At 40.5% G+C, this 14,455-nt stretch overlaps 1 protein-coding gene across 1 annotated transcript; it reads left to right on the forward strand.

Moving 5' to 3' along the window:
• The first annotated feature begins 12,674 nt into the window (after positions 1-12,674).
• On the forward strand, positions 12,675-13,267 carry LOC139354670 (small ribosomal subunit protein eS19A-like). Its single transcript, XM_070998911.1, has one exon. The coding sequence runs from the start codon at positions 12,714-12,716 to the stop codon at positions 13,173-13,175; it is 462 nt and encodes a 153-aa protein (XP_070855012.1). The 5' UTR covers positions 12,675-12,713; the 3' UTR covers positions 13,176-13,267.
• The last annotated feature ends 1,188 nt before the right edge of the window (positions 13,268-14,455 follow it).

Below are 14,455 nucleotides of genomic sequence, written 5' to 3' on the forward strand. Positions count from 1 at the left end.
TCGAAATGAAACGGTGGCACTCATTCATAGAAAGTTTTACTCCAAAAGTCATTTATAAGCCACGTACAACTAATGTATTTGCAGACGCCCTATCAAGGATTCAGATCAACAACAGATCTAAACACTCAGCATTCAGCAGAGAGTAGTTTTGTAAACCCTTAAACCAGTTTAAGCAACAATTGCTATTAGCAACGGGGAGGTATACAATATGTGAGTCGGTTAATATTTGATAAAAAATTTGATATCAATCTTAAGGGAATAAATTCCTCCTTTTTTAACGGTAGGCATGCATTGTACTTTAGAGGACTTTTATAGAATTGAAAAACCACTTAAAGATAATTTTGTGAATAAATTTTTGTATATTATATTATAATAATATTTGTCCAAGATGTGTAAAATTCTAAAGACAGAGCACTTACAATCGAAGTGCGAAATCAGTAGATTGTGTTATTGGCCGAACTTACTTACAAAACTAAAAGAATATATAAAAAATTGTAAAATTTGCAATGAAAACAAGGAAGAACGCTAGAGTCGAGTACCTCAACTATCAGATACCCGTTACTCAAAGGGAAATGGAGATATGCAAGCAGCAAAGCGAGATTAAAATGCGCCATCTACCGGCGGTAGAAAGATTTAACCGTTATATGCGTTAGAGTGAGCGTGTCAAATTTTTTTTTGGATCAATCGATAGGTATTGACGAGACCAACACATTTCAGTTAAAGTTTTTTATCTAGCATGAAAATTGTGGGCGTCAGAGGTATTCGCGGTTTGTCGGCGTTAAAGTTGGCGTGGCAAACTTTTTTTTGGGTCAATCGATAGGTATTGATGAGAACAATACATTTCAGTTAAAATTTTTATTCTAGCATCAAAACTGTAGGTGCCACATTTTTGGGCGGTTTGTGGGCGTTAGAGTGGGCGTGGCACTCTACTGAAGCAAACTTGCGCTGCGGAAGAAGCTCAGGAATCTGCACGCCAAATCTCAATAGCCTAGCTCCCATAGTTTCCGAGATATTAGCGTTCATCCGGACAGACAGACGGACATGGCTAGATCGACTCGGCTAGTGATCCTTATCAATAATATATATACTTTATGGGGTCGGAAACGCTTCCTTCTGCCTTTTACATACTTTCCGACGAATCTAGTATCCCCTTTTTGTCTACGAGTAACGGGTATAATAATAAGCAATGTATTATCAATTCCAAATTGTTCAAAGAAATAGAAACTCTTTCTGATGATTTTAAAAATGTTTTTATTGATCAAGATTTACCATTGCGAAAATATCGCTTTCGATTATTAACATTTGATTTGCAAAATTTAATTGACACAATCACACTAACAAAAATTGACGTTTTTAATACCAAAATATTAAACAATGATGATGTCATCATCATGAAAATATTAAAACATGAACAAAAACCAGTAATTATTGCTGACTAAATGGACATCTCTGTTATTAAAATCGCAATGCATAAAGAACTTTTAATAATTTATATAAAATACCCAATATTAAAAAACAGATGCGAAATATATCACGCTAGAGCAAATAACTCAGAACTTTCTTTAGATAATATAAACATTTTAAATCCTTTCATTAAAATTAATAATACTAAAATATCACTTACCTTTATATTATTAATTTTAATCATTATATATTAGATTTTTTACTTATTATAAAATACAAAAATTCCATATTATTTGTAACCAAAAAACAACGGCCAGAACCAGAAAAATCTATTAACAAAGAAATTTTTACCAAAATTAAGAGATCAATTAAATGAATTTCATATTGAATCGGGACGATCCATTTTAGAAAGGGGAGAGTTATCCAACCCGTTAAACGGTTCCACTTATGGAATTTATAAACAAATTTTCGAATTCAATCTCAGCTATGTTGCCTTTGATTTTGTTTAAGATTCTGCCTTTGCTTTTTCCATTTATTCTAAACAAAAATTAAAGTTCTGGAAGCTTAAGAAAAAAGCTTCTGACCGAGGTTCGTTGGATACATTTTTATACCCGTTACTCGTAGAGTAAAAGGGTATACTAGATTCGTCGGAAAGTATGTAACAGGCAGAACGAAGCGTTTCCGACCCCATAAAGTATATATATTCTTGATCAGGATCACTAGCCGAGTCGATCTAGCCATGTCCGTCTTTCCGTCTGTTCGTCTGTCCGTCTGACCGTCTGACCGTCTGTCCGTCTGTCTGTCCGTCCGGATGAACGCTGAGATCTCGGAAATTATGAGAGCTAGGCTATTGTGATTTGGCGTACAGATTCCTGAGCTTCTTACGCAGCGCAAGTTTGTTTCTGTAGACTGCCACGCCCACTCTAACGCCCACAAACCGCCCAAAACTGTAACTCCTACAGTTTTGATGCTAGATAGAAAATTTTAACTGAAATGTATTGTTCTCATCAAAACCTATCGATTGACCTAAAAAAGTTTGCCACGCCCACTTAAACGCCCACAAACCGCGAAAACCTGTGACGCCCACAATTTGAATGCTAGATAAAAAATTTTAACTGAAATGTATTGGTGTCGTCAATACCTATCGACTGATCCAAAAATAATTCACGACAATAATGTCACGATCATGTCCATAAAGAGTATACTTAATTGCCCCCATCGCCCCCACATCCCCATGTGACAATATTGATCATGTATCCTTCCCCTTATTATGTGCACTTAATAGTCAGCTGAAAAACGTGTACGTGAGAAAGGTCGCACAACCATAGTATCCAAAAGTTGTTATCCTAGAGGAACATATCCGATCATGTTGGGGAAAGGTGTGATCACGTACCCTTTTGCCTCATTATCACAGGTGTTGCTGTGCACGTGTGAAAGTTCGCACACCCAAAGTATTCAAAGATGGTTATCTTAGAGGAACATGTCCGATCATGTTGGGGAATAATGTTTCCTATGATTGTAAAACTAATTTAGAAATCAAAAGAACCCTAATAAAATAAATCTCACAAGTTAATGATTCTCAGATGTGGAATATTTTCAAATACACATTTTTGTTTTCGCCCCAGAACGTTTAACTTGTAAATTTTCTAAGATTCTCTCCTTTCCACAAATGGGTGATAAACATGTCACAAAAGGGATTCAAGCAAGAGCTACCCGAACATGCGCACCTTTCAATTACCTGATCGCAAAAAAAGGGACACATGCACAACCCAGAAGGCGCACGCTCATTGACAAGATCATGGGCCTCACGCCAACAACCAAACGGCTGACTGCTAGCTCTAATACGTTCCCATAATAGGGGTTGAAATCCCGACCGTGCAACAACTCGCAAGTAGCCGACATATCTCAGTCAAGGAAATTTTCTGCTTTGATTCCGGCGATTTGCATAGAAGAAGCAGGCGCACGTTTTCGACGTCATTTCTGGATTACAAAATGTAAAGTGTTCACCATAATTCGTAGTTTTGAGATCATGTCCACCTCGATTCATGAACATAGATTTTGTGTTTAGAAGATATTGAAAATGCTGACCAATTATCTCTCCTTTAAATTGTTCAATAAATTGGTCAATTTCCTCATAAAATTTCGTTTTGTTAATTTTATTTACTTGTAGGTCTTTACACATCTAGTCTCAACTTTAAAATGATGTATAACAAATATTTTATTGTTTTGGTGCTACTTTTAAAAAATGTCAAAATAATGTATGCATTGTTGAGAGCACAAACCCCGCCCTTAAGGTGTGTTACACAATAGGGAAACCGGTTTCCTTTAAACCTGTTTAATGAGCCCATTTCCTCGATATTAATGAGCTGACGACTCCCAAAAAACTTTTGTAGAAATCGTTTCTTTTCCACACCTTTACAAATTATTTGTTTTCCGCTTGTAATTGTCCTTAGATACTTTCGAGTTTGTGGAAAACTGTTCTCTCCAAGTTGCAGTCTTTCGAGATATTGTATTTAGCAAAGTAAAATTAGGTTTGGATCTTTTTCGAATACAATTCCAATTTCCTTTAGAATAAAATTATTATTATTATCAAAGAAACCGTGAACATCAATCGAAACAGTATCTTTCAACATTTTTCTAATGTTAAACAACTCGTTGTACTAGTCCGTTTAATGGGTTATATTCAACTAAACGGTCATGTATGAGGAGACAGTAAGCTTGGGTATTTTCATGACTTGGTGTCTTCAGTTCTATTGAAATTCTCACATCAATAGGACCAATTTTCACTGATTCGTTTTGATATGAAAGATCAACCACAATAGTAGGGGCCTTCAATTTAATTTCATTTGGGGTCAGAAATGGTTGTGATTCACGATTATAGAAACTAGATTGAAATTTTTTTATACATTTCATATAGGTGAGCATACTGATTCTTACTAAAATCAACATTCAGATTATCATATGGATATGACTCAGAATTCAAGTGAACTTTCAAGTTTGATAAGTTATTTGTGATAAGTTCTCCATTTAGTGTAAATCCAATTATGACATATCTTGGTTTTTCGCGGTTAGCCGACAATTTCTCATTTAGCTGTGTTGACTCCCATACCCCTATTTTGGGTTAGCATATGAATACCACCACTTTTAATAATATCATACATCTTAATATTTGCAAAATCGGTCGGAGTTACATGGAAAATTTTCCAGGCTATGTTCGTCATTTCCAGTTTAAAAGTTTGTTCATTTCTGCTTTGCTCTAACAACCAGCAGGGTAGTGCACTCCACTATGGGACCGGCCCACTCGACCAGGAACGTCAGTAGAGGAAACCCACAAGGGGGCGTACTCTCACCTCTTCTATGGGTTTTAGTGGTCAACAAACTGCTTTCACTCCTAGAAGAGGCGGGCACAAAAGTGGTAGCCTACGCGGATGACGTGGTTATCCTACTGCAGGGTAAATTCCCGCAAACCCTTTGCAATCTAATGGAGACAGCCCTATCCACCCTCTCCCGGTGGACAGCTGGCTGTGGACTGGGAGTTAACCCGGAAAAAACCGAACTAGTTCTCTTTACAAGGAAGTACAAGGTACCAATTCTAGTTCCCCCAAAACTACACCAAACGCGCCTAACCTTTAGCAACCAAGCAAAGTACCTAGGTGTCATTCTTGACAAAAAGCTTCTCTGGACTGATAACATCCTAGATCGCACACGCAAAGCGGCCATAGCCCTCTTCGCTTGTAAAAAAGCCATAGGGAGGAAGTGGGGTTTCTCCCCCATGATAGTTCACTGGCTATATACTGCAATAGTCAGGCCCATTCTACTCTACGGAAACATCGTTTGGTGGCCTTCTCTAGATAAAAACTGTAACCTCCGGATCCTTCACAAGATCCAAAGAAGCGCAGAGCTCTGCATCAGTGGGGCGCTGCGCACTACCGCCAATGAGGCACTAAATACAATTCTCGATCTCCAACCCCTGGACCTACTTGCCAAAAGCTGGGCATCAGCCACAGCGCTGAGGCTCCGTGAAGCAGCGGCATGGACAACAGGCTCCACGGGTCACTCCAATATCCTATCAAAGCATTCTCCCCTACCACGTTATACAGACTACGTCCCACCCATAGTCGACTTCGAAAGAAGATACAAAATTTATATACCCACCCGTTCAGACTGGGACAACCTCCCACATCAATTCGTAAACGCCGTCAACATATACACTGACGGCTCCAAGCTTAACTCCCAAACAGGTGGGGGAGTCTCTTCCCCCAAACTAGACTTAAAAGTCTATTTCCGCCTACCAGACCACTGTAGTGTTTTCCAAGAGGAAGTGATTGCAATTCAGGAAGCCACTACCCACCTGAACACGTCTGTACATCAAGACATAGATATCTTCATCTTCTCGGATAGTCAAGCTGCCCTCAGGGCCCTCGACTCCTACACAACGAGCTCAAAAACAATCTCTGAATGCCGCAAATCTCTTAACGAGATGGCCACTCATCTGAGTATCAACCTCATCTGGGTGCCTGGACACCGCAACATTGAGGGCAACTGCATAGCAGACGAGCTAGCAAGACAGGGGACAACCGCCGATATCCTTCGCGATAAGGACACGGTAGGGATGCCCATGGCTACCTGCAAGCTCCATCTCAGGCAGAGATTGTATACACTTTCCAACAACCGTTGGAACTCAATCTCAACATGCCACAATTCTAGACTCACTTGGCCAAACTACAACACGAAAAGAACAAAAACTCTCCTACAATGTAGCAGGGAGAACATCTCCACTCTCCTAAATGCCCTCACGGGCCACTGTCTTATAGGGACTCATGCGATAAGGCTGGGTCTAAGTAACCACGACTTCTGCCGCAGCTGCAAACAGATAGACGAAGAGGAGAGCATCGAACACCTCCTATGCTTCTGCCCAGCGCATAACCTAAAGCGCTTTCAAACCCTAGGTAGCTACACACTTCCGAACCTTGCGGCCATTCAGGACGTAAGCATTCAAAAACTACTATGTTTCTTAAGAAAAACAGAATACTTCGCGAAAGCAGATAACCCATGAGCTAGGGAAACGGATCTTTTCAGAGATCATGTGGTATCACAAGGGGCCCATTGTGGCCTAAGTGAGGGGACTAAAATTTAGTCTCCAACCAATTTAGTCTCCAAGATTCTTAGTTAGCATCAATACTAGTTCATGTTTACATTTTAGCAAAACTTTTTTATAGTCCTCAGCAAATCTCAACCAAATGGGGTACCGTAGAAATTTCGTCTCCACTGCTCCATCCAGAATTGAATAGATTTTGACTTTGAAGAGTATCCAGAGATATACAATATTTTAGGGTAGTACTCATATTGATGGACATGGACTTAACACGTTGGACTCGTTGTATTTAGTTGTTACCTAGCAGTATTTTGATGCTTATTTTCTCTTTAGTCTTGTTTTTGAGTGGTTACTTTGTGTATGGTACCTGTAAAGTATTTGCTTTTGGATGATTACTTTTTGTATAGTATCTGTTTGTGCCTAACCGAAGTAGACACTTCCGGGTCACACCGTGGGACAAGGGGGTAATGAGCACTTGTCGCTGGCACGGGGACGCTATGATGGCAGGATGATCGCGTCGCGGCAATGGTAACGATGGTTACTGTGATGCCGGACCACAGGCGATGCTGGAGCTGCGCTGAGGGTGAGCTAACGTGGTTAGCTGCTAGTTGAGATAGTGTATTACGAGCCCTAGTAGTAGTAGAGCCCCTATTGTAGGAAGTAGAACCGCGGAGTTAAGAGGTGTGTTGATAACTGTTTTATTCTTCATTTGGAACATGTTTATATACTACTTGGAACACGGAAGTTTAGTGTAATGATTAGTGAAGTAAGCTATATTCTAAAGTAGATCAGGGAATTACGATTATGGTAGCAGTTTGCGTAGTTGGCTTTGCGTAGTTGGCTGACACTGCAAAATGTGCTGACTGCATTGGGGGGTCAGTGTGCCGTTGAGTCGGTGAGACGGTGAGTTAGTGAGACATATAATATGCTGATCAGCCATTCTCATATGCAGTGGGTGCTACTGAGCGCCTGGTACTGTTCCCAACTTGGCTACTGCTTGATTTGTTGGGTGTGGTCATGTTGAGTACCTTTGGGTACGAACATTCTCCCCCCCATTGAGGGGTACCCTCAATTAAGTCGTGATGTCGGTCAGCCCTTGACCGAATTGTATAGGAAGCACCTAACAAATCATTGACCAAGGTGGATCTTTCCTTCAACTGCGGTTCATGTTTGTGATTCAGGTCCTTCACATCGTCTTGATGCTGCTTAACACTCCCCTTTGCGATAAAATTGACATTATCGTGGGGACTGAAATTGTGCTCTCGTAGAACTTGATTATTTGGCACGTCTATGGTATGTGGACATTCTGCAACAAAACTAAGATATTTCTTGGTTAGGTTTAAAAATGTTGAACCAAAGTCAGCCTTCTTGTAGGTTTCAATTTGATGAGAAGTCGGTTCTATATTCATCGGATTTTTATCTTTTGTTGGCTCATAAGCAGCGTTCGGTCCTGCAAAATCACCTCTGCCTTCTACCAGAATAGGGTTGATTTCCGTATCAGATGAGGTTTCTTTATTGAGATAACCTGTGATTACATAACCAAGCCTAGTGCCTTGTGCCAAGGGTTTATTAGGTCCTAGTTTAAGAAGTTCACCGGTTATTACACGAGAATACACCTCAGACCCTAAGGTTAGGTCAATGGGTCCAGGTTGCCGAAAGTCAGGATCTGCTAATGGCAGTCCCTCGGGAATGTTAAGATCGGTTGTAATCGGTACTGACGGTTGGTCTGTAATGACTGTGGGCATAATAAATACCTCTAATAGTTTTTCAAACCCTGATGTACAGGATGAGAGCTTTAGTGTTGATCTAATTGCTGTTGATATCTTTCCTCCGATTCCAGATATTTCAATCGGTGAACCTTCCTTAAGAGATAGCAGATCTGCCATTCTCCTTGAGATAAGATTCACCTGTGATCCACCATCTATTACAGCGCGACATGTTTGTAATTGACCGTTTGGCCCTTGTAATGAGACCTTCGCGGTCGCGAGCAGAGTATATCCTCCTACCATGTCGTAGCCTGCAATGGTTACTGAGCCGGCCACTGGATTGCTAGTTGGTCCTTTGTGTAACAGTGAATGGTGCCGTTGCTGGCAGACTCGACAATTGGTCGGTGATCCACAGTTTTCAACCATATGAGCTGTAGACAAACAATATGTGCATGCTCCTATTTGAATAATGGCTTGGCGCCGTGTTTTGGGGTCCATTTCCTGGAACCGGCTACATGCTCTAAGATTATGTGGTCCTAGGTGACAAATCTTACAGCTCTCTTCGTTGTGAACTGACTGATGGCGTAGTGTTGCTGTAGGTTGAGCGCTTATCGTCTCCAGCATGCAAGTGCGCCGTTCAATAAACGTTAGTACACTCCTTAACGTTGGAATTTCCGTTGGTGCATCCGCTGAATTTTCTAGAGCAGCTAGAGATTGCTGGTCTAGTTTTCTTCTGATAAGAAAACACAGGATTGGATCCCAGGATTTTGTGCTGATATCGAGGTTTTTAAGAGTACTCATTGAGTTTTTTATAGTGTCATGTAAGGCCCTTAGTTGGCGCGAGGAGCCGTCTATAGGCCTATGGTCAATAATTTTAGCTATGGCGGCGAATACTAATATTTTGCCGTTCTGGTACCTGGCCTTCAACCGCAACCAGGTGTCGTCATAGCCACCCTGTGAGAAGGCTGTGTCTGTCAAGACGTTCCTCGCTTCACCACGAAGCGAACTCTGTAGAATATGTAGTTTTTGACTGGCCGAATATGGTTTGTTATGTACCAATTCCACAAAGAGATCATGGAACCGTGGCCAGTCTAGATACTCGCCGTTGAACTCCGGAATGCTAATTGGCGGAAGTGCCAAGTTTAGGCTCATTGGCGCGTCGTTTTCTCGTAGCAGGTTCATTTCGTATTCCTCGTATAATGTGTGGAATTGGGCTAGCTCTGCTTCTGCCAGAGCTGCGGCCCCAGGTGTGCTATCCAATTCGTCGTGGGCTTGCCTCAGTAACGCCCAATGGAGATCCAGGTGCCTTTGTAAGGCTGGGGTGACAGTTGGGGCGTTCGAGGCTAATGTTAATGATGACTCCAATTCGTTGCATCTTCTCTGCAACTGTCGGATCACCGTGTCAATTGCGGAATCTCCTTTGACTTGATCTCTTGTTGTAAGCTTGATGTTGGCCGAAGTTCGTCTGGGGGCCTTCGGAAGCCCGCTTCCAGTCGGCACGTTGTCCAGAAAGATATTCTGATATTTTTCGACCAGCTCTTTAAGTGCTACTAGTCGTGAAGAGTACTCACTTCCAGTGGGTAATGCCGCTTGCTGGACTTCTTCATCTAGGTCGGAAAACTGCTGCCAGAGATCGTTTAACTGATTTAGCTTACCGGAATAGTAGCCGTCTCGGTGGCGTCGGTCGGCAGAATCCTTGCCATAATTCTTAATGAGCTGTTGGATTTTCCCTTGCAGCTCGTTTTGGGTGTCTAGTAATCGATTGTGTAGATCGATTCTTGTGTGACTTGTTTCCTCTATGAATGAAGTAGACATATTGTGTGTCTTGGAAACAAAGAATCCTGTGAAGCTGGATGAAGCTGAGTATCCTGTGAAGCTGGATGAAGCTGAAGTTCCTGTGACGCTGGAAGAAGAAGCGTATCCTGTGAAGCTGGATGAAGCTGAAGTTCCTGTGACGCTGGAAGAAGAAGCGAATCCTGTGAAGCTGGATTAAGCTGAAGTTCCTGTGACGCTGGAAGACGAAGCGTATCCTGTGAAGCTGGATTAAGCTGAAGTTCCTGTGACGCTGGAAGACGAAGCGTATCCTGTGAAGCTGGATTAAGCTGAAGTTCCTGTGACGCTGGAAGACGAAGCGTATCCTGTGAAGCTGGAGTAAGCTGAAGTTCCTGTGACGCTGGAAGAAGAAGCGTATCCTGTGAAGCTGGATTAAGCTGAAGTTCCTGTGACGCTGGAAGAAGAAGCGTATCCTGTGGAGCTGGATAAAGCTGTGAGTCCTTCAGTGGGAAGGGGGTTGCTTGAGTGTGATCCTTTGTTGTTAAAGGATCACGTCGGGGTCACCAATGTTTGTGCCTAACCGAAGTAGACACTTCCGGGTCACACCGTGGGACAAGGGGGTAATGAGCACTTGTCGCTGGCACGGGGACGCTATGATGGCAGGATGATCGCGTCGCGGCAATGGTAACGATGGTTACTGTGATGCCGGACCACAGGCGATGCTGGAGCTGCGCTGAGGGTGAGCTAACGTGGTTAGCTGCTAGTTGAGATAGTGTATTACGAGCCCTATTCCCAGTTGTAGGAAGTAGAACCGCGGAGTTAAGAGGTGTGTTGATAACTGTTTTATTCTTCATTTGGAACATGTTTATATACTACTTGGAACACGGAAGTTTAGTGTAATGATTAGTGAAGTAAGCTATATTCTAAAGTAGATCAGGGAATTACGATTATGGTAGCAGTTTGCGTAGTTGGCTTTGCGTAGTTGGCTGACACTGCAAAATGTGCTGACTGCATTGGGGGGTCAGTGTGCCGTTGAGTCGGTGAGACGGTGAGTTAGTGAGACATATAATATGCTGATCAGCCATTCTCATATGCAGTGGGTGCTACTGAGCGCCTGGTACTGTTCCCAACTTGGCTACTGCTTGATTTGTTGGGTGTGGTCATGTTGAGTACCTTTGGGTACGAACAGTATCTGTAAAGTACTTGGTTTTGTATGGTAACTAACTGTTAACAAGTGTTATGAGTTGTTATAGTTTCTGGTGAAGAATTATCAAAGCATACAAACCAACTTACCGTGAACTATAATAACCTGACCATCATTAAAGTCACATGCCCAAGACCTAAGCAGCAGGCCGTCTGATAAGATCATACATCTCAAGACCATTGATAAGGGATGATGTTCCGACTGTGCACCAACTCGCAAGTAGCCGACGTACCTCCTTGAACAAAATACTTTCCCTTCATCCGCACTTGTAGTTTTAATTACAGTCAGAAAGAAATTTTGTAGGATCATTTAATATTATTTTATTTATTTTATTATCGTAAACATATTTCATTTAATTCATAATTAAATATATATTATATATTTTTTTATATAATTAATTTTCTGACTCCTCCTTCTGTAAGAAATATATGGGCTGTTAACCTTCGTTCCAAACGCATATTTTCGCTTGTTTTACTAGCTGTTTAGTATCTGGTTACTATATATTTAGTAGATGTATACAAGTTTTTTAGTATCTGCTTACTATGTACTTAGTAGATGTATACAAGTTGTTTAGTATCTGGTTTCTATATGTTTAGTAGATGTACACAAGTTGTTTACTAGATGTATACAAGTTGTTTACTAGCTGTTTAGTATCTGGTTTCTATATGTTTAGTAGATGTATACAAGTTGTTTAGTAGACGTATACAAGTTGTTTACTAGCTGTTTAGTATCTGGTTTATATAATTTTAGTATCTGTTACTTAATGTTTACTAATTATTATTAGCTGGTTACTAGTTGTTATTAATGTCTACGAGCTTTTATAGTCTTTTGTTAAGAATGATCAAAAATTCTTCATCACTAGACGACTTTCGATGTGAAGTAAAAGCTTACACTTTGATTTTCAATGTTTTTGCTATGTACGTAAGAAAGAATGCAAAGCCAAAATATCTCAAGATTGATATATAAATCTTAGAGGAACATGTCCGATTATGTTGGGGGAAAATGTATCCTGTGATTGTAAAACTAATTAAGAAATAAATTGTTCACAAGTTGTCTAAAAGCTGTGTAGAAGCTGTTTTGCTAAACAACTTTGATTCATAATGACAGATATTAAGAATATATAATAATATCATCCACTTTAACTAGTATATTGTTAAAATAAAACAAATGATGCTTTCGAAATATATTACAATATTATTATTATAAAATAATTTAACATCTGAGAAAGATTACATTGTGAGAACCATTTTACATCTATCTATGGGAACAAAGCGTAAATATATGTTTGGAACGAAGGTTAACAACCCATATATTTCTTACAGAGGGAGGATTCAGAAAATTAAATATTTAAAATATATACAATATATATTTAGTTATGAATTAAATGAAATATGTTTACAATAATAAAATAATATTAAATAATCCTATAAAATTTGTTTCTGACTGAACAAATGAATGGTTTAAGAATAATCCGACATCTGAGAAACATTATTTTTTTTTTTTTTTTTTTCGGTTGACTTTAACGAGAAAGATGCCAGGCGTCACAGTGAAGGATATTGACCAGCACGCGGTTACCAAGGCGGTCGCCGTCTTCTTGAAGAAGACTGGCAAGTTGAAGGTGCCCGACCAGATGGACATCGTGAAGACCGCCAAATTCAAGGAGCTGGCGCCCTACGATCCCGACTGGTTCTACGTCCGCTGCGCCTCGATCCTGCGCCACCTGTACCACCGCAGTCCCGCTGGTGTGGGCTCCATCACCAAGATCTACGGCGGACGCAAGCGCAACGGCGTCCACCCCTCGCACTTCTGCCGCGCCGCCGACGGTGCTGCCCGCAAGGCGCTGGAGCACGCCCGCCTGGTCGAGAAGCACCCGGACGGTGGCCGCAAACTGATCTCCATCGGAATGCGGGATCTGGACCGGATCGCAAACCAGATCGTGGTCAAGCAGCGCGATGCCGCCAAGCAGACCGGGCCCCTTGTTATTTCCAAGTAATCACGCAGCGGCGCCCTTTCGAATTCTAAAATCGCATTTTTAGACTTCCCATTGTAAGCGCTTTTTGTTTGCACGACAGAGATGAGATGAAATTAAGTTGTAAGAAATATTTTACGTCTATCTATGGGAACCCATTTACATCTTACAGAGGGAGGAGTCAGAAAATTAAATATTTAAAATATATAGTATATATTTAGTAATGAATTTAATGAAATATGTTTACAATAATAAAATAATATTAAATGATCCTATAAAATTTCTTTCTGACTGAACAATAAATGGTTTAAGAATAATCCAACATGTGAGAAACATTAAATTGTAAGAATTATTTTACATCTATCTATGGGAACCAAGCGAAAATATACGTTTGGAACGAAGGTTAACAACCCATATATTTCTTACAGAGGGAGGTGTCAGAAAATAAAATATTTAAAATATATATAATATATATTTAGTTATGAATTATTATATACGAACAAACAGGAAGAGAACTGTAAGAGGGTCTGAAGAAAAGCGGATTTAAACAAAATTAATGACCGAATCAAATTTAAGTCAATATATGTTACTATAATTCAAATTTGTAAAATTGAGCGGAACCCTTTCTGCCCAATAGCAGTATAGCCCGTAAAGCTATACAAACAAATAGGAAGAGAACTGTAATTTTTTTTTATCAATTAAAAAAAAATCAAAACTAAAACTTAAAAAAATTAAACAAAAAAAAAAGAAACACCTAAAAATTTTTCCTTTGCTATTTATTTATTGAATCTTCTCCCTTTGGATACTAACAATAAGTGTATCAAATCTAAGACTAATTAATCTAACTCACAGTCTTATGACTGATGTTGTGCTAAAGGAGCCCAAAAGTTATAGCTGGCTTGGCAGGTCGTTGCGTTGTAGACGGGATCGGCTGCAAACCCAAGTCAAGACTCTTGCGAGGCGATTGGGGTGCACAGAGAGTTTTTCGTTGTAGGACGCTTTTTGTTTGTCTATTTCATCTTTTACGGTAAGAATGCTTAGGTCCCTGTGGATGTTTTGGTTGCGAATATACCATGGTGCCCCAGTGATAGTTCGCAGGATTTTCGATTGAACGCGCTGTATAATGTCTATGTTGCTTCTGCTGGCGTTCCCCCATAGCTGGGAGCCATATGTCCAGATGGGCTTGAGAGTGGAGTTGTAGAGCAAAACCTTGTAGTCCAGACGCAGGGGCGAACGAGCGTTAAGAATCCAGTGGAAGCTGCTGGCCTTTAGTTTTAGATGTACTTTCTTGCGTTCGATGTGTC

This window comes from Drosophila suzukii, unplaced genomic scaffold, assembly GCF_043229965.1.
Source record: "Drosophila suzukii unplaced genomic scaffold, CBGP_Dsuzu_IsoJpt1.0 scf_13, whole genome shotgun sequence".
NCBI lineage: Eukaryota > Metazoa > Arthropoda > Insecta > Diptera > Drosophilidae > Drosophila > Drosophila suzukii.

Excerpts from the sequence above, each read along its gene's own strand:
- LOC139354670 (XM_070998911.1), top strand. The coding sequence starts at position 12,714 with ATGCCAGGCGTCACAGTGAAGGATATTGACCAGCACGCGGTTACCAAG.